The 25,930-nt window shown below is 41.5% G+C and overlaps 1 protein-coding gene across 1 annotated transcript in view; it reads right to left on the reverse strand.

Annotated features, from left to right (window-relative positions):
• Positions 1 to 12,697, reverse strand: part of LOC125366720 (GDNF family receptor alpha-1-like) — an 87,421-nt gene extending 74,724 nt beyond the window's left edge. Inside the window, exons 1-3 of the mRNA XM_048367411.1 lie at positions 12,658 to 12,697; positions 11,556 to 11,849; positions 10,175 to 10,258 (exon numbers count right to left, since the gene is read on the reverse strand). Coding sequence (XP_048223368.1) covers positions 10,175 to 10,258; positions 11,556 to 11,849; positions 12,658 to 12,697 — 418 coding nt within the window. The remainder of the gene's footprint in view (positions 1 to 10,174; positions 10,259 to 11,555; positions 11,850 to 12,657) is intronic.
• Positions 12,698 to 25,930: the final 13,233 nt, after the last annotated feature.

Raw genomic sequence — 25,930 nt, forward strand, 5'->3', positions numbered from 1 at the left:
TCTTGCCACTAGGCCATATCCCCAGCCCTGTTCCTGTTTCTTGTTAATGAGTTGAGGGAGGAGGACTAGAGTTAGAAGACATGTGAAAGAAACATACTGGCAAGGAATGGCTTCCAGTTTCCTGATCAGTTAAGCAGTGCCAAACACACTAAATAGGCTCTAAGTGTAACCACCAGCAACCCATTTACAGATAGCAGACCAAGAAGGTTGTAAGTAACTATTTACCTGTGTTCCCACTGCTAGTGAGTGATGGAATGAGGAATTCAAACCCCACCATGCTTCATTCTAAGTCTTCTGTTCCTCATCACTAGGCAGTTGTGTATTTAAGGGTTTCCTGGGCCTCTCAGGATGTCTTCCCTGCCTCTTCTTGTCTGTTCTCACTCCAGGCTCTAGAAGGACTTCTGGTGGTGGGTGCCCTGCCTGTGTGGGAATGCGAGGAGTCTCTGAAAACTCTGGTGTCCTTCTAGAGAGCACCAGGAAAGGGGGCATTGAGTGCCTCACCCCCAACTCAAAGCAGTCACAGGAGCGATGTCATCATCAACAAACCCTGAGCTCCCAGAAGGACTGAGAGGGATTCAGAGCTTCTAAGGAATCAGGCCTGTGTCCTGCAGGACAAAGGGCTGCAGCCTCTATCCAGTCAGTTCCTCAGTCCTTCTTGAGGGCCGTATACTATAAGCAGAGTTGTACTCATTCATGATAACTTACTTTGTTCATTTCTGTCCTGAAGGGAATTCATAGAAGGCCATCCAAGGATCCCACTTAACTTTCAGACACTATGCCCACAGTGACTTCTTAGCATCTCATGAATGAATTTGCAGGAGTGAAATTCTATCACGTTAAAAAACTGAAAACTGAGAGATCAGAAATTAACCAATTTCTCTCTTCATTCCAAAATAAATGTGTCATGTGTACCTAACATATACAATATCACACCTATTATATTTATATATGGTGCACATGTAATATATACTATATACTAAACATAACATACCATAGGTTACATATAGAATCACTATAATTTCAATATATTTTGCTCAGTAAAAATGTCTAATAATTCTTCACCCAATTCATGCACGAAACTTTCCTGGACTATTCATCCTTCCAGGAAAATACAAATTAAAATAGATGTGCATACATATGCAAATGATGGGTACATATGCATATGCGAATTGATGATACCACGTGAATTCTAGAGTCAGATTTCCTAGACAAAAATGTTGGCTCTGCCAACATTTGGGCCTGTGCCTTTACATTAGCTTCTTACTTGAACCTCTGTCTCTTTATCCACCAAGTGGCACTTAGGATATGTACTACTGAAGAAGGATTAAACACATCTAAACACATTATGTTACTACATGTGAAAGACCTGATGATGTGCTTCTCATTTCCAATAAGGTCACTCCTTTTTCTCATTCAAAGGTAACTTGCCCTGCTTGGGCTCATGGAAAGAAAAGGCAATGGCTCCATTGAGAACTCAGAATTCAGAGATGATCAAGAGTTCCTTTGAAACTCAGAGAAATGAGGATTGATGAAATATTTCATAAACATCAGCTTTAGGAAACCTGCTGGCCTAGTCCTACAAAGTATGCAACCAATCCTTATTTTCATACATTATTACACAAAATGATAATGCGCAAATGGCAACAGAAAAAACAGCTGGCCTGGTATTTCTTAGGCAAGTCACAAAGATGTGAAAGAAAAGAAGTAGCTGTGTGGGGAAGAAAAATGAATAGCATATTAGGTCACCTTAAAGTGGGACTCAACTATGTATTTCTTTCTTTACCACTGTGTAATGCTATTTATATGACAACATGACAAAAAATGGCCCCACACATTTTGCTCTATTTTATAAGCTTTCTGTCTCACATTGAAATGAAAAAGGATAGAATTCACAAATTGCCCCTTTGGTTAAAATGTCTGCAGTTCCACAAAATGGTTTTGATAGTGTGCTTGTTCTGTATTTTGGTTGTCAATTAAGTACCCACCAGAATGCAATGCTTAGTATTAAAATAATAGATATTGACTTCTACTTTAACTTTACAGGCCATTTTTCAAGCAATATTTTTTAAAAATGGAAGAACACCAAAGAAGAGAAGTTGGGAGTCAAAGAGTTAGAGACCACACACACACACATACACACGCACGCACACACACGATCCTGGCATATGTTCAAAATGACATACAGAGAAGTAGAAAGAGCACTGTGTTTGGAGTTAAAATGTGGATCTGAGCTCTTCGAAATATCATTGATGGACCCTGAAGAAGTTGGTCAACCTCTCTGAGTTCATGTTTCCTCCTCAAAAATCAGAAGACAATACCTTCCAGCAAGAGCCAAGGGTCACCAAATGTTGGTCATTCCTGTGTATGAGCAGCTGAGGGGAGGACACACAGCAGGACTTGGGTGTAGTTACCAGAGAGACCCCTCATATATCACTCACAGGTCCTTTAAAGAGTCCGTAGGTTTGGGAACTACACCAACCTGGGATGGGTAGAATTCCAGAGGGAACTGTGGGGTTTGACAAAAAAATCGGCCATTTGACTAAATGATAAAAAAAAAAAACTGCCATATGCTAATGCATGGACATGGTGGACCTTTGGCCAATTTAATAGGAGTAATTGCAATTAATTTCAAAGAAATTGCTACTTCTCTCCTCAGCTATATCACTCTCGCACAGCTGCCATTGTCACAGAAAGGACCAAGTAAACACATGTCAAGGAAGATCTTTGTGATGCAAAACACTTAATAACACAGACATCTGAAACAGTATAAATACACGCCCCCACAAGGAAGCACAAGTGTGTGTGTGTGTGTGTGTGTGCGCGCGCACGTGCGTGCGCAGATGCTTCTAGAGATGTTTTAGAAGACTCACATTTAGAAACAATTCTGCCAGGAGGGCTGGATCCTTCTGTATGTTTTACAAATCTCCGTGTGGCTGGAAAGTGATCCTAAATCATCCTGATGTTGGCAGTCTACAGTTTGAGGAAAAATCGTAAAAGAGCATACCCCTAACATTTCTCCCTGTGCTCTGTAGCTCTACTGTGCAAAGCCTGGGAATGAAGGAAATGGTTAAAAGATCACTGAGATAAGAACTAATCATACTAAAGGTTAACGATGGCTGCTTTTACCCCTAATTTCTGATATGGTGATAGCCCCTCTTAGAGCCTTAATTAGAATGGAAGGAAAGATGAAAGAAATACCCACAGGACATAATAAATTAGCCCCTTATGCAAATTACCCATTTTTTTTCATCATTGACCCAGCTAGTTGAGTCTCTAAATTATGGAAGTGGTTAGCTTCTTTAACAGAAAAAAAAAATCCAGATGAAAGTTGGTTTAGTTTTGTTTTGTTTTTTTCCTCTGGGGTCTGGGAGGACTTAGAGTAACAAATAATTTCTCATTTTTTCCTTGGAGACAACTCTGAAGAGAACAGAAAAATAGGGAAAGTAACCTTCAGCCACTAGTTCTTGCTGTATGAGAATTATTCTTAACCCTTGATCAGATACAGTAGAAAGTCAAACCTTTACCTGAGCCCCTACTGCTGTGTCTTTCCCTTCACTCACTTGGAGACAGATGGTGTCTTATCTTGAAGGGGGCACAGATCTGAGCAGATTAGGGGCATTGAGAAGAAGTAGGGGAATGCTAGAGATGGGAGAATTCCAAGTAGCAATTTAAAAAACAAACACACACCTAATTTTACTTATCATCATCCTAGGCAATGTTCCTCTGTACTACAAATTTATAGAACTCTCAATTTTCTTATCAGTACATATGGGGATTGGACTAGAATGACCTCCAAAAATCCTACTGTACCTATAATCTGATGATTTTATTTATCCCTGTTAAACAAACACTGCACTTCTAATAATTTAATTCATTTAAATATAATCTTAATGCATGCCTTATCTCTAGCAAACTGACTCCTGGCTACCTTTCCTCTTTCTTACTCTCATCTTTCCCCTTTCCTTCTTTTCTCCATTTGCTGATGATTTTTATTTTACCTTCTTGCAAGTACTCAAATGAAATGCCCTGAATACAATGAAGTAAGCCTTACATTAGACAAATCAGAATGTTATTAATAAGAAAGATATACATGCCAAGGTCACCAGGATCCTTGGCCTGAAGAAAATGACTGTAAATAAATAAGCTGGACAACACAGAGCTTAGGTCATGACAGAAGTGAGATGACTGCTAACTGGACCTCAGCACACAGTATTACAATGAACCAAGATGTTTTAAGGACCCATCACACATCGGGCACTTGGTATGAATTTTACATAAAGCATCATGAGTCCACAAGGACCTATCAAGTGAGCATTCTCATCATCCCATTTTACATCCAAGGAATCTGAGGCACACTGAGCTCAAATGATTTGCCAAGTAAAGGAAGTGACATAGCTGGGAGGGGTTAGGTTACTTGAAAGTCAGAACATAAGTTCTTTCTCCAGAGAATATGCACTGGGTGGCGATGCAAAGCTCCCCATATCACCGTCTGACTAATCTACCCTGTCTTCAACATAGCATGAGTAGTACCCAGACAGAAGTCAATCAGTTAAGTCTGTGAAAGAGGATCCGAGCCTCACCTCACCACAGAATCTAGATAAGACCTTGCAGTTGAGGAAATTGGGTTGCTCTGGGAGAAACCAGACACAGGCAACAAAGGCCCAGACAAAATTCAAGTAAGAGACAAGGTGGGTACATTTAGGTAATAGAAGAAAAATTTAAGAGTACAGGCAATTTCTGCAAGCCTTGGTGATAAGCCTGCTAAGGGACTGAGGCAGGCAGAAGGGACAGAGATGACTACATAGTTGATTGCACAGATAATCACACAGCTGATAATGCTATTACATAAGACAAGAAAAACAGGAAGAGAGAAAATAAGGAGAAAAGGGGGTGAGATGGTGAGATGTGTACTAGGCTTGCTGGGGGTCAATTTAACTGAGATACAGTCAGACCATAATGTCCACAACCCAGCTAGAAATACTGGCTTAGAGCTTGGCTAGAATAGAAGGGAAGACTGTGGGGAAGTGGTAGAATCTACCACTTCTAGAAGTTTCCAGGAATGGGAGAAGTATGTCCAGCCCCAGTAAAACACCAATTGGCCTCCAGGGTAGTGATGTCCCCACCTACACTCAAACAGTGTGACCCTAGACAAACCACTTCCCTTTCTCATTTTGAGTCTATAAGAAGAGAGTGACGGACCAGATCTCAAACATTCAGCTGCCCATGGTTGAGGGGTCATCTGCTCTGGATGACCAGGAAGAATGCTTGTTGCTGAGCAGTATGCCACAGGACAAGCCAGTCCCTGACTTTCCAATAGGAAATACAGACACATAAATACGCCCTCTCTCTATGGCGAGATTAACAGCTACCATAAAAGCAAAGAGTGCAAGGCAGCAGGAGGGAGTGCCAGGCTGGGGGAATTCCAGCAAGCCCTTCAGAGGTGACATTGGTCTTGAAGAAGAGAAACTTCCCTAGCAAAGGCAAGGCCAAGCACAAAGGTCTGAGAAAGCAATTTCACTTAGAATACCTGGGAAATACTATTGACCCCAGAGCTCTAGGAAATTTTAAAGGAGGCCAGGAGAATTAAGTTTGCCAAGCCTTTCTCAGCTTACTAAGAAGTGGCCACCAGCTAAAGCTGATAAACAGGATGTTAATATGGTTCTTGAATATAGGGGCAACACAGTTAGAAAGCAGTTTTCAAGAGCTGTGTAAAAAGAAAAGGCCCTTCACTCATGTGAGGTCCTAATTTTTCTTTCTGATCCTGAAGACCTCATTTTTTAGGATTTTATTTTAAAATAGTGACATAAGAATGTTAAGCATGGCTGATGATCTACAGCCTTATTCAGCCACAATAGTTTATTCTTGCAGTAAACCATTTCCAATCACTACGGGCATTAATTTCAAGATCCTACAGCTACAGAGACAAAGTGAGTCTCAGGCCCTGCTAGAACATGGTAGGGATATGATGAAAGAGTCACAAAGGTGAGATGCTGCCTTTCAATAAATCACGCTCATCACTGTGTACTTATTAGGCAAGTGTTTACCACTTGAGCCACAGCCCCTAGGGCTTTTGTATCATGAGTGTGTCTTTCAGGTAAGATCTCACACTTTTGCCTAAGCAGACAACAGACCTCTATCTTCCACCCTCTGCCCCCACCCCCAGCACAGGCTATTTCAATCCTAAAGTGGTTCTTCCCCTGCATCTCTACATTTGTTACAATGTGATACAATGATCTTTGATTCTAAGAGCAGAAGGCCTGGCATCACTTGACTCTTCATAAAATCCAATATCCCAGTCAATGTTTTAAAATCTTGGAGGTTCATTTTCTCTTGTTGCTCAAGAAGAGCTAATTTCCTCCCTCAGATTCTCCACCCTCGGATTATTCTTGGTGACCCCTGGACTTTCAAACTTTCTTGCTGCTTTGTTCTTCCCTTCAAATCACTATGTACTTCCTGCTGTTGTTTGAACTTTTGTGAAGAAGAAAAATGGCTGCAAGGCAGAGGTTAAAGAGCAGAGGACTGGCTGCCAGAGAGGCAGATGTTATTCTCAACATCTCAACTTCAGCTTCTGAGCCTCTAGCACCCACACAGCTCCGCCCTGTTGCCTCCCAAGAGACTTTGAAGTAGTCTTCCCTCTACCCCAACAGGATATCCTCTCCTGCTGGCTCTCCTTTTCCTTTGTGAATTTCATGTTCCAGAGTCTGGAAAAACAAATTGGCAATCACCTTCAGTAAACTTTCAAGTTCTTTAGCATGTTCTTAGTGGTGAATGCTTTATTAAATTTCTACCAGAAATAGGCCCAGCAACCTCTAAAAGCCTTACCTGACTAGCATGCAGGACTTTTGTTCATTTGCTTCAGAAGAGTTTATAGATTCTGTTATTTTCACTATTTTTATTCCATTCCTTGCTCCCACCAGATCACTGATAAAATACCTCAACATGGCTTTAATCAGGCTAGCAAGTAAACAATGGCTAACATGACTGTAGGTTTGATGAATACAAACAAAGTGGAAATACAAGAAAGTCAAACATGTCTTACTCAGTGGGGTAATTCTGCTCACACTATAATGTATGTGGATAAACACAGTCTTCACGCTGGGCAGAGACATCCTAATATGGAAACCCTGAGAACTATCACAGCTGTAAAAGGCAAAGACCTTGTTGTTCTGGTTTCCTCAGAGATTTCTAAGACAAAGAGATGTTCTAGACACTCAGATTCAAACCATGAAAATCCACATTTATCATTCTGCTCTTCAATTCTACAAAGACAAACCTTGTTAATATACATTATTCAATAACTTAAAAAATATCTCAAGACTCCATTTGGCTTTCCTATACCCACTTAAGGAACATAGCCACTGTCAGATATGAAAGCCTTTTAGTGCTGAAACCTAAAGTCAATGGCCTTTGAGATATAAAATAAAGCTCCAGACAACGCCTTCCTGGCTCTGCTTAATTCATGATGAATTTTGGGTTCTCAGTAAGACAGATCTCACAAACTCAGATTCATATTTGCTATAAAAAGAGACCTGGCTAAAAGAAGGATCCAATAAATGAATGAGTGAAACTTGGCCACAACAGAAAAGAAAACCTCCAACACTTACAAAAAATATTCAGAAAAGCAAATGATACCCACTGACCATGCCACTTCAAGTGTAAAACTGAATGCAAGGCTTGGAAAAGTGATTCAAAAGCACAGGGAGAGAGTCTGGAGGTGACCTTCAGGTCACCATGGAGAAAAGACAGATGCACAGAGAAAAAAAATGAGTCTGCGAAAGGCCCTAAATGACCTTGTCTCTTGTCTGTCTCCTCAGTTCTCAGTAGGTTCATACGTGTCCAGTCATAAATACAGGATAAACGTAGCACTCCTAAGGGCAGGAAGTAGGCAAGAGGCTCTATCTCTCAAAAGGTCAGGACACTCAGGTTCATCCCAGTGCTCCAGCATTCACACATCATCACAGTTCTAACATATCTATTCATATAAGAGTGAAGATGGCACATACACTTGCCTGTGAATTGTTTCCACTCCTGAACTACTGTCCTAGCTGGACCATCAGGGCAGGAAGTATTAATAGGTCCCTGAAGTAGAAATTATTCAGTATAAAATAATACTAAACATGTAGCCTTATGTCTTACCCCAACACATACACCACCACCCCACACACATACACACAAATTTTCATCTAAACCAAAGATCAAAATAATGTAGAATAGAGGGTCTCAAAAGGGGGCCCTGATAAAACACAGATTTTGATTTAGGGCTGGCAGGCCCTGGGATTCTGGGATCAACTCCCAGGCAGTGTTGATGCTGTCAGTTTGAAGACCACACTCTTCCAGGTAGCAAGGTGTAAATGTTTTTTTAAAAAAAGCCTGGAATCTAACAAATCTTGGTGTCAAGACTAGTTGTACCACTTAGAAGCTTTATGATCCTAGCTAGTTTCCTAACTTCACTATGCCTCAGTCTCCTTATCTTTAAAATGGAAGTAATGATAACACTTAAGAAATACTTGGGGAATAATTAGTACAAGTTTAGGCAAGTCATAGCAGAGCATCACAAGAGCCCATTAGCTATACCCTTATGAACACATAAGATGATGCTAAGTGAAATGAACTCCATGTTATGGAAACAATTGTTATATCATAGTTGTAACTACTTTCAATGTCCCATCGGTATCTGTAGCTTCTATTATTGATGATGTTCTTGTATCACCTTCTAGTGGTTGTACCTACACTATCTCTGTAATCTTATCTGAGTATTGGAAACCATGTATACTGGTATTAGAAGTAGGAAATTGAAAGGGAATACCAAAATTGAGAGACACAGGGTAAAAAAAGACAACTTGCAAAATTGTTTGGTGAAAGTGAACTGAACACCTCAGGGGGGGAAAGAGAAAGGGGGAGGAGGAAGGGGGGTATGAGGGACAGGGTAACAAACAGTACAAGAAATGTATCCAATGCCTAACGTATGAAACTGTAACCTCTCTGTATATCAGTTTGATAATAAATTTTTTTTAAAAAGGGATACTTGATGATGAATTACCTAAGTTAATAATGTGAAACTCTCAGTACGAAGCCTATAATATAACAGTGGCTTAATAAATAACAGTGGCTGGTAAACTCTCAAATTCACAAGGGCAGGGATGATACCTGGCTTATTACCAAGACTACCATAGCTGAACACAGGAGGCACTTGGCCTACTGTGTATTTGGCCAATGAATAGATTTATATGCGATACACTCACACCGAATAGCAATATTTACATACTAGCTTCTATGATTTTCACCAGGAAAAGCTTTTGGAACACTAGGACCTTCTCATCAGTAACAGACCATAATTCCATAGATTCAAATACAATGCTAACCACCCTGTTTAACCACTAAAAAACATGTCATTAGTGGTTTCTAAATACACATTAGAAAGCATCTTAACTGTAAATAATGGAAGACATCAGCCTAGAATCTGCATGTTATTAAGAGGAATTGCTACCTTCCTTATTATTTGTAGGCTGTGTGAATGAAGATGTTATGAAAAACTTAATTCTAAAAGGTCACTGCCAAACCAAATGGAGAATTGCAAAGAATGACAAACCCAGCCACACGCAGCATTTTAAGGGGGCACTGGGTCAGTGTCATATCCTCTCTGAAATGCACAGTTGCTCAGGAGCAATTAGAAACAGGAGACTGACTAACGGATGGTATAGCTTAAGTCCTTTAAATCAAAGGCAGACAGAGGAGTCTATCCAAAATTCTTCAACAATTTAGAGTTCTGTTCCCCATCCTCTACAGAAAGTTACTGGAACAAATGCCATTCATTCAGTGGAAAGCCACTGTATAAGGTATGCAGCAACAAGAATATCATTGCCACCTACAGACAAAAGTGGCATTCCTTTCACCGGGAATCGACCAATCAAATTTTAATGTGGAAAAATAATGCAGCCAAGTCATCTCCCTCCAACCTCTTTCAAATCATCATACCACATTACTTCATTTAGCATTACTTTAAGTCAGACAACCATTGCTAGACATTCTTCTTCTTCATTATCCTCATCTGTTTCTACTTTTCTGGAAACAATGTGCCATTCAGCTCTCTACTTACACTCTATTTCAGACAGAATGGAAGCCAACAGATTTCAAGCCAACAAAGGCATCAGAGTGTAAGTATAAATCTGCTTACCTGATCTGAATGGGCCCACCCGGAATATATCAGACAATCTGCTGTTAACTGCCTCATATGGGGAATCTTCAAGCAAATCATTCCCTAGAAACAACAGAAAGATGGGGCTCAGATCTGATAAATAGATATCTTTTAAGCAGTGTTTCACTTCTTATTGTGAATTCTAAGTATGTTATGATTGTGTTACAAAAAGATACTAAAACTTTCAGAGCTTTCCAATGCATGTATTTGGCTATAGGCATTTCTTTCTATTCTACTGCCTTTTGTTGTCCTGTTCTCCCCAGAGTGCCATGAAAATATTGGAGCATAATCCAGTCTGATCTTGCCAAAAACACTCCCCCACTTTGCAAAGGAATGAAATCTGAGAAGAGGCAATGATGTCAACAACCTTGCAGGCCTCCAGGAGCCTGTGGAAGAAAGGTGACACACAGCAGGCCCCCATTACTCTTTGCTCCCAAAACATGGCATGTGGTCAGAAATGAGGTAGCCTGGCTATTCAAGAGTCCATCGCGGAAACAAGTTTTTGTTCATAGATTTCTGGAGAAAGTGGCAGCTGACATGTCAAATCCACATATTGCTAAGTTTCAGCTTGAGGCTCAATGGAAAATAGCATGGGATGTTTGTATAAGATTTATAAACTCTTTCCACCTCTGACACATAAAGTATGTGTGTATGTATGTATGTGTACATATATACATATATATATACACATGTGTATATATCTTCATTTATATACCATTGGAATAGAGGATTGTGACAAGTGGATTTCTTTCCCTGAGCTACTTCTGTGTTAACCAAGTGTCAACACCAACTGCTGGTTCAAGACTCAGCTAATCTAAGGTAACAAATGGTTTTTCACACATTGCATGCATGAGTCTCTGATCAAGATTGAGAGGGTGCAAAGAGAATGGATTTTACTTGACCTTTTATACTTCCTAACTCAGATTAGAGAGATGGGAGGGCAGAAAAGAGGAGAAACTCCAAGCAAGATGCTAGAATAAAGCCTTTGTGTTACTATTCACAGAAGCCAAGGGAAGCTTCTGGCTGGCTCCGCTCAGGGAAAAGCTGATGGTTCCTTGGGTGGCCTTTAGTGAATTCTCATTGATGATCTATGTTTCAAAAGGGTCCTGCGGGGTCCCCGGGACTGTGCCCACACCCTCATGGCTTTTCCAACAAACAGTCCCAACAATGCGGCTCAGCTGCAGCAAAAAACAGCTACTGCTGTCCCCAGGGGCTAGTGAAAGGCTCTCCTGCCGCAGCTGGGGAGAAGTGAGTGGAAGATGGGATCAACCTGCCAGGCCTGGCCCCAAGGGGCCTTCTGCCTCCACAGCTGGACAGCGCTGTATGTGGAGACAAGGTGGGGGGCGGGGAGAGGGCGTACCCTGCAAGCTCTGGTACATGCTCCAGTAGATGCGCAGACAGTTCTCCTCCTTCTTCATGAATCGATGGCACCGACAGTTGAAGAGAGACTCCTGCTTCAGGGCTTCCATGGCTCTGCGGCACTCATCCTTGGCTTCAAGGCTGGATGCCAGGCTGAAGTTGGTCTCCTTGCCTGCCATGCACTGCCTCAACGTGCGGTACTTGGTGCTGCAGCTCTCCTCCTTCAGGCACTGGTCGCTGGCTTTCATGCAGTCCAGGCGGTCCACACTGCTCACCTCCGCCAACAGGAGCAAATCTGCGGTGTGGTAAAGAGCTAACCTGGGTACCATGCCACCACACCCACCCCCAGACTCCAGCTCCTGAGGGACCTGGTGGGTCCCCGGAATGGTGGTTGGAGTTGCCTTCTGGGGCACCCTGGCCAGGTTGCAAGCCCACTTCCCTTCCTAGGGAAGCCCATTTTCTCACCTCTAGGACCAGGGCTGTCACCCCTGCCTCCCTGTCCATCGAAGAAAGATGTGGGCTCTGCCTGTGGGCTTTTCAGGATTTGCCCAGGAGCCTCCCTGGCTCCATACCCCCCGCCCCCCCCCCAAACACTACATCTGAATCCATCCACTTTCTTTGCCTGGGCTGGCCTGGCTGTAGTGGGGCTCTCTGAGGAGGAGCCCAGGGGCATATTGGGCGCATTGCAGTGGTGGGCAAGACACAGGGGAGTGGTGGTCCGCAATCATATTGGGAGGAAACTTTTGGGTTAAAACTTTGATCTCCTTGCCCAGCGTTTGTCCACACTTTGACCTGCCAGGCGCTTCCATAAACGCCTTGGGACTGGCTATGAGCACCTGGCCTGGGGATGGAAGATTTGGACCCCTTCACCCCTAGCCTAGCTTGGAACTTTTAAAACCACAGCAAAATGAATAGCAACCTGCAAGTGCTTGCCAACTATGAGGCCCCACCACTTCTAATACCCAGAGATTCATGGTCGCTGTCCCCAAAACGAAACTTCCCTCACATCCACTGCACCCATGCAGTGATTTTGAGGGGTACTGAAGCAAGTGGCCCACATGAAGACTTGGTGGATAAGAAAGCTCCCAGCAGCCTCGACTTACCCAGGAGGGGGAGCATGATGTACAGGGTCGTCAGGAACATTGTGCCTGGATGCAGCTGGTCTGGTCCCCCGCCCCCAAATATCCTGAACCACTGTGTCTTGCTGAGGGAGCTCAGCATGCAGCTGGTCTCCAGAAGGCTGAGCACGCCCACCCCTGCCCCGCCCCCGCCCCAGGACCCCGCCCCTGCCCCACCACTGTGGGGGGCTCCCCTCCCCCTCTTGAGCCATAGTGCCATTTATGGCTTTTTCTAATAGTTTGTTGGAGATAAGAGTCTTACGAACTTTATGCCTGGGCTAGCTTTGAACTTCAGATCCTAGATCTCAGCCGCTTGAGCAGATAAGATTACAGGCATGAGCCACCAGTGCCCTACATAACACAAAGATAATTTTTAGTAGTAAATAAGATACATTAAAATGGGATGACATACCCAGGAGCTGTTGTTTTATGTCTGTCTGTATTCCTAGCTACTCAGAAGACTGAGATCTGAGGATCAAGGTTCAAAGCCAAGCAGGAAAGTTGGTGAGACTCCTATCTTCAGTTAATCCACAGAAAACTGGAAGTAGTACTATGGCTCAAAGTGGTAGAGCACTATCCTTGAATGAAAAAGATCAGGGACAGCACCCAGGCTCTGAGTTCAAGGCCCATTACCAACAACAACAAAAATAGTATTGTGCAGGTAATATTAAAATTCTATTTTTCTGGTGGGGTTTTTGTGCCAGAACTGGGGCTAGAATTCATGCTCTTGCCTGGCATTTCAGTCAAGATTGGTGCTCTACCCATTGAGACATACCTCCACTTCTTGCTGTTTTTTGGTTGTTTAATTGGAGTTGAGTCTCTGTGTGGTTTTGAACCACCATCCTCAGATCTCAGCCTCCTGAGTAACAAGGCATGAGCCCCAGGTGCCCTGCTTAATTTTTTTTCTTTCTTGTCAAAGTGAAGTACAGAGGGGTTACAGTTGACATTGCCAGGTAGTTCCCATAGGCATAATGGGTAAAAGAAACAGGCATTTTTTTCTTCAGAAGACCTGAAGTCAGTGAAATACCATTGGTACACATTGTTGAAAACCTCAAATCAAGTGATCTTGAAAGCATTCTTTTACTGAAGACCAACTGTTTAGAATTTACAAGATGATACTCCAAGTTAGCCACCATGACCCCATTCATGTCAAAGAAATTTGATAGAGCTTTTCTCGATAAGATGACACAGGGAAACACTATGGACTTCTCTTACTCAACGCCTTAAAGTCTGTGAGCTTGTAAGAATTCTTGTGGCTACTTAGAACAAATTAGCAGTTATATCCTGATATTACCAGGTCACTAAAACCAACCAATTAAGTTGAAGTGACGCTGAAACAGTAGTCATGCATTATTCCATTCAGTGCAACATTGTGAACTTCAGATTATTCCAGACTTCAAATTAAGTGTGAAAGTGTAAGAATTCTGTTGGCTAACAACAAACATTTAGTATGTACAGGATGATATGGACCCAAGTAGAGATAACCTTAACCATGTGCAAAAGAATAACTCTAAGATGCCAAAATGTAACCGAAAGTAAGCTCATGTAGTTTCTTTTAAATTTCACATGTATTTTTCTTCTAGTTGTTTCTAGAGATGTCATTTTTACCCTAAAGCTTACCCTTCCTTAACACCAACCCTAACCTGAACTCAAAAACTCGGCCTAACCATACCTAATGACCTGTTAATTCTATAGGGAAAAAAAAATCTTTTTATTTCATTCTGATATGAATTAACTCTTGATTCATTTTAAAATATATATTGAAATGAACTCCACAAAATGGAAGCAAGACTCCTTTTTTGTTGTTGTTACGGTTTTCTTTTCTTTTTGTCTTGTTTGTTCATTTATCTGTCTTTGCAAGGGTGAGTGGGTCTCAGAAATGAAGAGAAAAAGGGTGAACAAATGCAACAGTGGTACTCACTAGACACTACACTGAAGATGAGCCATACAACCTGTGGGTGGAGACAGGAGGGAAAAACCGAGAGTGAAGAACGGGGTGATGTTGTCCCAAAAGAAATGTCCTCCTGCGCTGGAAATATGGCCTAGTGGTAAAGCGCTCGCCTTGTATGAAGGAAGCCCTGGGTTGGATTCCTCAGCACCACATATATAGAAAACTCTGGAAGTGGTGCTGTAGCTCAAGTGGTAGAGTACTAGCCTTCAGCAAAGAAGCCAGGGACAATGCTCAGGCCCTGAGTTCACACCCCAGGACTGGCAAAAAACAAAACAAAGAAATGTCCTCCTTACCTCACTATAACCTGTCTGGATATCATCTTAACAGTTTTTTTTTTTTTAATTAACTTCTAAAAGTCAGAAGTGCAGCTGTCCATCAAATGGTAGTCTTCAGCAAAAGGAGCTTAGGGGACATAGCTTATTAAGTAGGCAAGAAGTTCTCAGTTTCAGAGTTGATAGAAGAATTATATTCTTTTCCTGAATGTAGAGAGTCAAGATGAATTTGCTTCTTCTCCTTTTCTGACTCCAGCTCAGCTAAAATCTTAACTTGGACACTAAGGATTTTAATCTCCACCAAAAGTTTGATAGCTATGGTCCATTTGTAAAGCTAGCTCCTGAATTGACACTAGATGAGAAGAGTCTCCTCATACTAGGGAGAACAATCAGTTACTTTCAACAGAAAGACCTTCTAAAGAAATCTGTCAGAGGCACCTATTCTGGTCGAACAAAAATAATTTCTCTTAGAAAAGGAACTTAAGGGTTTCATGGAACATATTCTTTAACAGACTAAGAAACTGACCAACTATTAATTTGATTATTTCCCACTAATTATCTTCTCATCCCCAATCTATCCTTCTTCCTTTATGGAGTTTGAAATGTTTGAGCTGATGCTGTGACTGTGCTGATGTTGTCACGAACCCCAAATATCTGCCTGAATGTGTACTCCCTCTATTAGTCCCTCTACAGACTCATTAATTTTAGCAGGGACTTTCACTAAATTGGTGCTGTTTTGAAGTCAGTTGACAGAATGAGTGTATGAAATGCCCATGGGTGATCAATTGTTTACCAAGATCTGGGAAATAATCCCTTTAACAAGCTACAGCTGTTCTCAATCAGCACCCAGATATTCCCCTTAACCACTTGAGTTGTTTACCAAGGTCCCAGAGATAATCCCTTTAACAGCCTACAGCTGTTCTCAGTCAGCACCAAAACATATCCCTTAAAAAGTTAAGAGTTGTTTACCAAGGTCTCTGAATAATGAGGATTTCTTTCCATCCTTAGGTCTCAACAGACCCAAATTATTGAGCACTGTATTTGGCCTCAATGTCTAAGCTCTCCAGGTTTCCCTATGTACATCAAAACATCATGAAAAATGATCTCAGATATTCCTTGGAACCTTTGTTTTAAAACATTTTGTTGTTGGAGATGGTCATGGGGCATGAAATCAGAGCCTGGGTCTCTCCCTGAGCTTTTTTGCTCAAGGCTAGTGCTCTACCACTTTGAACCACAGCTCCACTTCCTTTTTGATTGGTTAATTGGAAGTAAGAGGCTAACAAACTTTTCTGCCCAGGCTGGCTTTGGACCACCATCCTCATCTCTCAGTCTCCTGAGTAGCTATAATGACAGACACAAGCTACAAGAGCCTGAAGTTTTTACATTTGTCATATCTGGGAGGAGCAAGTCTTATTTTCTTTTACTTTCGTTTATGTATTTATTTTTGAGAATACTGGGATTTAAACACAGGGCCTGTGTTTTCTAGACAAGTGCTCTAACACTTGAACCATGCTCTTGCCTGAGTCTCCCCATTTTCAAGATGTTCAGGGCTAGAGGTATGACTGAAGTGGTAGAGTACCTGCTTAGGAAGCATGAGGCACTGAGATCAAATCCCAGCACAATTCAAGGTGACTCATCTCAAGTCCAATGTAGTGCCATTCCTTAACAGGAGGATAATGGTTGCCAACACAGCCTGGCGTGGCCTTGGAGCAATATGGACATGGCTTTCCCCTGGGAGTCCAAGAAGTAGCACTGTGGGAGGAGAAACATGGACACAGAACTACTGCCATCCAATGAGGTGGGGGTGGGGAAACAACCACATACTAGAGTCCAGATAGAGGAGTCATCTTAAAGATAACCCTTTAGTATGGGGAGTAGAAAGAAATCAGGAACTCTCAGAGGCAGAAAGTTACCTTTGCTTTATACTCCAGTTCCTAGAAGAGTTTCAGGGACATACTTGGTACTCAATAAATAAAGAAATGCCTATTCAATTGGAAATTTGGAGGCAAGGGAAGTAACTTGAGAGTTTAGAATCAAGACTCAAGGGGGAGACAATCTAGAGAGAAATAGTGCAGTGGCTCTGGTTCTCTTCTTCCAAGACTTTGGGAAATCCTCCAGAGAAACAGGGTGATGTGGCTTTAAATGAATTCAGCATTGTCAATGAATTTGCTCTGCTAAAAGAGAGCTTCCTGCTTCTGTTTTTGGTCTCCCCTTCCTCTCAACTCCCCAAACCCTCAAACCCTTCTCTGCTGCTGTGATAGGATAATTAGATGAAAGAGCTCAGAACAGATGATGCTCCAGTTGCTTAGTAACTAATGGTTTCCACGGAGACTGAAAAGCACAGCCTCCAGAGCAGCCAGTGAGCGCTCAGCAGAGCAGGGAGAAGAAGCAACTCTCTGGGGAGGTTTAATGTGGGCAAAGGTGGGAAGGGGGGTTGAGGGGAGAGGAGAGGGCTTAAAGGCATAGGATCCTCAATCCCTTTTAAATCTGGTCAGAGATCTTCCCTCTCCTACCTCATATTCAGTCTTACTCCTACTTTTAGATGGGAATGAGGGATTAAGAGTGGATCCAGTGCGACTTGCCTGCTATAAACCCAACCTTTTCTACTGCCCGCTTCCTGGTCATGACCAAATGGGCAGATAAACTTCCTAAGCCCATGTGAAAGCATCAAGCACGGTGGGGTGTAGGGTTTGAGAAGTGCCAGGAAGAGCTCCCAGCTCTGACATTCCATCTCTTAGTCTGCTCTCTCCAAGGTCTTCCTATGTGAAAGTGTGTAGTGGGGGGTAAGATCTGATTTAAAGGGAACAAAAGCCAAGGAACCAGAAAAACAGAAAGTGATTCTCCACCCAAAGGCAGCCTGTCCTGGCAGACAGGGAAAATACCTGCCTCCAGTCTCATAGGAGACGGTGTGTGTGTGTGTGTGTGTGTGTGTGTGTGTGTGTGTGTGTGTGTGTACATGCACACACACAGATGCCTGCATATGTAGAGAAAACAGCTGGTACCTCCAGGTGTGTGTGTTTCAGACCATCAGGCTCTTGAGGAATGCAGTTCAGGTTTCACCTCAGATCCTCCAAATCAGGTACTGCATTTTAATAAGATCTCAGTGATTCCTATACTTTAAATTTAATCAGAGTTACTCAAAAGGCTGAGATATTAGGACTATGGTTTGAAGTCAGCCTAGGCAGGAAAGTCCACAAGATTCTTTTTGTTTTCTTATTTATTGTCAAAGTGATGTACAGAGAGATTACAGTTTCATACGTTAGGCATTGGATACATTTCTTGTACTGTTTGTTACCTCCTCCATCATTCCCCCCTCATCCTTCCCCTTTCCCTCTCCCCTCATGAGTTGTTCAGTTGGTTTACCCCAAACAGTTTTGCAAGTATTGCTTTTGTAGTCATTTGTCTTTTTATCCTGTGTCTCTAGCTTTTAGTATTCCCTTTCACTTTCCTAGTTCTAATACCAGTATATACAGTTTCCAATGTACTCAGATAAGACACAGTGATAGTGTGGGTACACCCACAGAAAGGGGATACAAGAGGATCATCAACAACAGAAGCTACGGTTTCACATGGCATGTGATGCTTATTTCCCGTTAACGAGCAAAACAAACAAAAACAGAAAACTGGAAGTGGAGCTGTGGCTCAAGTGGTAAAGCAGGAATAGTGCCCCCACTCTGAGTTCAAGGCTCATTACTAGTACAATTGGAGAAGCTCTGAGACCTTCCTTCCCTCTGCTTGGGCCCCTCAGATCTATCATTATGGTAACCCACATCCTTCCCACTCTAGGTTTTGAAGATGTGCTTCAGATAATCCAGGCTCATATCCATCTTCCCTCACTTTCCTACCAGGATTTCTCTGCAACTGGGGAGGAAAGAATGGCTCATCAAGCAGAGAGACAGCAACACAACAGCATTGGCTCTGCTGAGTGCAGCCTCTGGAGAATTTCACAACCTCTACAAAATCCTGTTTGTTTGTTTTTCTTTTGCTAGTACTGGGACTTGAACTCAGGGCCTTGTGCTCTGGACTTTTCCCCCACTTCCAGCCCAGCTGTTTTTCTCATTAAATAAGATGGAGTCTCAACCCAATCTCTCCCTGAACCATGATCCTCAGTTCTCAGCCTCCCTGCAAGGCAGGATTATAACAGTTGGATTACAACCATCAGAAATGGGCAAGTGCCCCACTTTACACAATCACTGCCTGTCTGAGCCTCAAGTTACCACAACTACAAAAGGAAGCCAGGCCCATCCAGTCACCCAGGGTGACTATAGGTTAAATATATGGGGTCCATTCAGGGTCCGGAGTCAGGGCAGCCATATTTGCTTTCTCCTCCCTCCTTGCAGCTCCTCTTTTCCTTTTATCTAATGTAACCTGGACAAGGGAGATGATCAGAAATGGTGTATCTCCCTTTGTTTTGTGGTGCTGAGATTGAACCCAGGGCCTCATGCATGATAAGCTAGTGCTCTACTACTGAGCTACACCTTCAGCCCCTCAACCCCTGCAGTTATTTCTGTTTTGTGATAAAGTCCCACTACATAGCCAGGCTGGCTTCAAACCTGAAAACCTCCTGCCTGTGCCTCCTGAGTGTCCACTTCTTTATTCTCAATCAGTTTAATAAATGTTCCCCATCCCTCAAGGCAGATTGTGCTTACCCGGCTACAACTAAGCCAGTGCTAACTCTCTCAGTCTCTCCCTGGCCACCTTGTCCCCATCCTCCAGAGGAATCTATGGGGCTGCTTGGTCATCCCAGTCTCTCCCAGAACAGCACTTCTGTGTTGAACACGGGTAACTGCAACCATAGTCAGGACATGGGGGATGCAGAGGCGAGTGGACCAATGCACACTTTATTTCAGGAGGACCCAGGTTTATATAGGGTTAGAAATCAATTCAAAAGTTCAAGAGTAAAATGAATACAGAAAGATATCCATATCAATACAAAAATTGTGGATGTCACTACTACAAAGGAACTCACTACTACAAAGGACTTCGCTACAACAAAAGATTAAACCAGTCGGGGCAGAACTCTATCACCTAGCTACTATTTCTTTGAGACTAATTATCTTTGACCATGACTTCCCTATTTACTGTGAAAAGCTTTTGCTAAAGCAGATATGCAAACAAGTCTCCCCAGGGAAGATCTATACATGGGGGGAGAGTCTCATGACAAAGTGGCTTCCTTTGGCCTACAAACACAGGAGACTCTTTTAATGGAGATTTTTCCCCATAGGCCTATTAGTTTGCTAATAAGCCATCAGAACTTCTGTGCTAAGTTTCTCACTGGTCAGAGAAGTTATTCTCCCACAATTCCCACTGTATTTATTATTTTCCTACACCTGCTTCTCTAGTAAGCTTAAGGGTAGTGAGTAAAATATCAGAAGATCTATTCTTAGCAAAGCACTTCATTACTGCTATGATAGAACAGTATCCTAAGGTAAAAATACATAACATAAGTATTAAGGCAATAGAAGCACTTCTAACACTACATGAAATATTCTGCCACCACCCCTTGGGGTCTAATCCTTCTAAAGTCTGGGCTAGTACCTGGGCAATATCATCAGTAGAAGAGGCATTTGGTAATTCCTTTTGAAAAGCTTGAAAAACCTCCCAGTATATACTATGCTCACTTAAAGAACCATTTACTACAGCTCCATCTATAAGCATTTGTATATGATTCCATTCACATTCAGAGGCATTATATTGGTAAGGTGTTACACAGACATGACTAGAATTCCAATCACAGGTCAAAAACAATCGCTGCTGCAAAGCCAGATATTTCTGTCCAAGCCAGAACACTCCTCCTTTGATGGCTTCTATCTCATCTTGAAGGTAGGCGTTTACTTCCAGCTGATGTTGCCATAAATTGTGGGAGTCCTGGTGCCAATGCACCATAAAGTCATGAGCTTGTATAGATTGTAGCAATGCGGCTCCAGATATCGCTGCAGTAGTAGCAATGGCAATCAGTCTGATGAGTCCTGCGATAATCAGTCCAAGTGCATGACAGCTTCAAAAGGTGCTTGCAAAGGTTTATTACTAATCCTTGTACAGGTCCTCAGCCCAGGGATGATGCATGCAAACAGGCACTCAAAGTGAGTGTCACTGGGTCAAAATAACAATCCTATCTTGACACAGTAGGGGTGCACAGAGTGAAGATGTAGATTCTTCCAGATGACTGTCAGGCCATCCTCCATCTTAACCCAAATAGGATGAGCAGGGGCCCTGGTGGCAGCAGGCAGCAGTATCTCCCAGTGGCTCCAATAGAATGTCACACTTCCTGCTGGGCTTCCTGCAACTTTCTGCATAGACTGGTTAAAGAAGCTAGGTTATAAAGCCTGACTTGTGCAAAATCTACTATTTTCCTGGTTGCTTTTTAAATACACTGGCTTTTGCAAGCTGGTGCCCCAGTGAATTTCAAAACAGTTTTAGGCAATCAATGGCCCTTGGGTAATTTTGCCAGGGCAATAAGTTTTAGTAATCAGACATTTTTAATAAGGCTAGGATTTTGTAGGCCAACAATACAGGGGCCAGAGAGGTGGCTACTTTCCACAAATGACACTGGGGAGGAAATAGCCTGTTTTCAAGGGCAAGGGCAGGCCGGGGGTCAATAAAGCCTGCTCCAAACCATCCTAAAAGCTGTTCAGCAGACATGGAGTTGGACATGTTCATAGATAAATCAGGGTCACAAGATGGGTTACATTCGATGCAGTTTTGTAAGCACACAGCAAAACGTCCCCAATCATACCAAATATGTTGGGATGTATTCTGTATAGTTGGAAAAATTCCTCAACAAGTTTCCCAATGCCTTTCAGTAAAATTCAAGATCAGATAAGTAAAAATCTCACATTTATACAGGCCAGCAGCACTAGTATAATTGTCTATCTTATAGGTGTGAGATCCCACAGACCAAGACAGTCTAACCAGCCAAGTTCTACTGGAATTATATGAACCTCTATGTTGAATCCAATATTGATATCTAAAGGGATAACATGGAGAGCAGCCTAGACAGATAGCTTTAGAGAACTGAGAGTAAGAGAAGTTAAAAGATCATCTTTTTTCCATAGGAAAGACTGGAATGCCAGACCCATAAGGGGGAGAGAGTAAGTCAGTAATAGATGTAGACACAAGGACAGGGGCTTCTGTCCATAAATAAGGACACAATAAAGGAGGGTTAGAAATATATGCACAATACATTACCTCTGATGTAGCCCCTACAGGTTATGAGTGCACACCTGTCCATTAGAATGGTTTTATTACTTGAATTAGAATGTCTCACCCAGGTCTTGTTGCTGGATCCACTGGAGCAGATGCTAGAAAGATGGGCTGTTATGTTTCTGTAACATAAGCATAGCCTTGCCCCTGGGTTATTATCTCCCCTGGAACACAATCTAGCCTCACACCCGATCAAGTCCAGATATCCTGTGGCTTGTTTAACAAGGACGGGGTTAAGAAGTGGTGATCTGCTCTGGCCATTATACTTCCTAGAGGTAGATTTTAAGAATTCAAAACAAATAAATTAAGAACAAATATTACTTCCTCAATAATGGCTCGGGTTAACTCATAAAGACTTCTCATAGAAGTCTCATATCCCTCGGTACTATCCATATTCCCCCTTTTTTATTATTTTGTGCTTCTTCTACTACACCTTGAACTTGATGACTATATTTAATTCATGTAAGGTGTTATGAAATTTTAAGGATAGCATGGTTTTGGTTTTCTTTTGCAGGAGCAAAACAGACTAAAGCATCTGCTTGAGAATTACCATATGCCATAGGGCCTGGCATGTTACAATGAGCACGGATGTGAACTACATACAAGGAGTGTTGCCTTTGGCGTAACAAGCCTTATAACTGTTTAAATAGTGAATCTAGTGGGGGGTTTTATTTGGAAAATATTCGCAGAATATATATTGCATAATACATGTGCTGTATAGGCAGAGCCAGTGATTAAATTAAAAGGTATTAAGAATTTTTTAAACCATATATAACAGTCTGTAATTTGTTATTGTGCCAGTTAGTAAGGAGTGAGAAAACTTCACATTTAACTTTTATCCAAAATTTACATTTGTTATATTTAGTACCATCCACAAAAACCTGAGGAGCAATTAGAATGGGCTCAGAAAGTAAAATCTTATCAATAATATAAATTTGTTTTTGAAAGAATTGTCATAAATGGCTAGAAGGCCATAGAAGGTATAAAATTTCTCCAGTAAGGCCATTCAAGGACAAAGTGAGGATATCAGAAGTTTGTAATGCAAATTTGAATTGTTGTTTAGGTATAGGGATGATAATGAAGTATGTATATTGCCAACTGATTTGTAAGCACCTTTCATGACCTAGCATAATAATAAAACCAATCATTTTCAGATGTGTGGTTAGCATTTTAGAGAATGTGGGCCTGGTATATATCCATCCAAAGGCTTGTTGTACTGTGCTAGCACCCCTGTGGGGTAGTTTTTTGGTAAGTAGAGTTAATCACCAAATTGGGACAGATAAATCTCCCCAAGATAAGGAATTTTGAGTCAGGGCTTTTTCTACTAAAAGTAATTCCTGACGTGCCTCACTAGTTAATTTACGAAGGACATTTAAAAATGAATCTCTTTGAAGAATGGAGAATAGATTATGTAAAGCATAGGCAGGGATCAGTTAATATTTCCCAGTAACTTTGAAAATCATTAAGAGTTTAATTCCTTAGTTCAAATTTTTATTAATTGGGGGTAACTGCTTGTCTTTTAATGAAATATCCTAGATATTTAGATGGATCTTCTGTTTAAATGAGTATTATAAGGGGCAATTATTAAATCATACTCTTGCAAGTGCAAAGGCAATATTTGCAACAGTTCTGATACAATATTTTTATCAGTTGCAGCAAATAATAAATTATTTTACTGATAACCTGCAAGGCAAACTGGAGTAGCATTTAAACAATCATCTTGGTAGCCATAATTTTCCTCTATCCAACTTAAAACAACCATTTAGGACAGGTCTGTTTTTTTAATCTCATATCTGGAGATCGATTTTTGATCTCTGAAGTCTTTTACCAAGCCTGGAGATAGTTGAAGACATCTGGAGCCAAGATGGCACCTATTGCTTCAGGCTGCTTGTTTTCACTTCCAAATTTCTTATCTAGAAAGGCATTCTAAAGCCTTTTAAAGTAGAGGCTCTCACACCTTCACCTTATGCTTTATTTGCATGGAAAAATTGAAGCCCAGGGGGCACACTGCCTCCTGGCTGCTAGTTTTAAAAGAGCAATTTTTAAAATATATATGAACAAAAAATAAAAAATAAAATAATAAAATAAAATATATATATGAACAGAGAGTTAATGGGAGTTGTGTACTTCTATCCCCATTAGTTTAGGTACTTTAAAACATTTACCTGTTTACATGTAATTTAAGATAGTTTTACTATTACGTCACAGTTTCCACTTATAAAATTTAGTACCTGAATCATTAAACTGATACCCAAAACAATTGTAACAAGAGTACATTTAGCAGTGTGCCCCAGAATTAAAAACATGAGATTCCAGACTTAACATCTTTGCCTTTTTAATACATCCAAATTACAAAACTGTACAGAAATCAAATTATATCCAATATTCCAATTTTAATCCATCCTAAGGGGCAGTTTTAGAAGTATCAGTCAAATCATTCATTTTTACCATCAGGTTAACAATGTTCATCTCATAACAAAAGAAACCACAGAAAGGCCTCCATTGGCCTGTCCTATAGAATGGTTCTATCTCCATCCTACTTCTTAGAGCTTGATAACTGCCTTGGTGCCAGCTTGCCTTCTTCCACCATGAATGGACGCCCCATGGCTGTCGCACCATGTCGACTGGCTAAGCTGCACCTTTGTCAGTTTACCCCACACTCCTGAGTATAGGCTCACAGGCCCATGCTACCTTCTTATTTTGTATTTATTCATTTAATTATTTTTAACCATGAATTAAAGAGATTTTTAACTATAGTTCCTTTTTAAATAAAGTAATAATCCATTAAAACTTTTGGTAATCCCCAATCTTAATGATCTTTTGAAGTGTAAAGTTAAACTAACCCATATTGCCATCATACAGTTTCAATCTTGAACACATTCACACCCACATACGTGTGCGCGTGCAGACACATACATACATTCACATATACAAGTATTTATGTAAAAGAATTTAAAGTGCTCAAAACAACTATCGGCCGTACATATTTTAGTGGCAAGAGGTATTTTTGCCAAGCTTACTCTTGCAATGACCTAAACTTAAGAAAAAACCTTTAATGAATGATTTTTAGCATTTTTTAGTCTCATTCACCAGGGCCTACTAGTTTTAGCAAGACATTTTAGCACACTAAGTACTTTTCAGCTGAAGATAACCGGGTTGGGGTCCCTGGAGTGTAACTGAGCCCACCCAGCACTTGACTCTAGTATTTAGCCCAATTTTAGCTCAGGGCATTTTACAGTTTTGAATTACTCTCAGGCTAAGATTAGCTGGCTGTTTGAACCCGACTCTTAGCAGCCTGCACTATTTCAACTGCCTTCTTGCAGAAGGGGACACAGCACATTGTAGACGCTGATGTTTTCCCAATAGACATGTAAATGGACAACAGAAATAAGGGAAACAAAAGTTTATATTTAAAACTGGTGCCAATCTCAAAGACAAAAGTAGTCAAGACAAAACAGGACACAGGAATAGAGGCTTTATGCCTTGGATGGCATGTCCAGTGTCGACAAGCTGCCAGCCAGAGTTATGGAAAGCCCAGAGGGCCCTGAAAATTTTCAGGGGGACCCTCCGCAATGGAGATTTCCATCCCTTGGCAATCAGCCTGCCGAGTCATCCTGCCAAAGGCCTTTGTTCCCAATATAGCAGTCCACACAAAATGCAACTAATCAGACAAGGACAAAGACACAGGAAATATATGCATGAAACATGTACCGCAGGTGCAAATTAAAAGTGCAATTGCAGTACAAATTCTCTTGATAGGTAAAAGAAAAATCACTAGTCCTTCCCCAATTCTAAGCTGATGGATGGAAATGGGGAGTCGTAGCTCCCCTGC

This window comes from Perognathus longimembris, chromosome 18, assembly GCF_023159225.1.
Source record: "Perognathus longimembris pacificus isolate PPM17 chromosome 18, ASM2315922v1, whole genome shotgun sequence".
Lineage (NCBI taxonomy): Eukaryota > Metazoa > Chordata > Mammalia > Rodentia > Heteromyidae > Perognathus > Perognathus longimembris.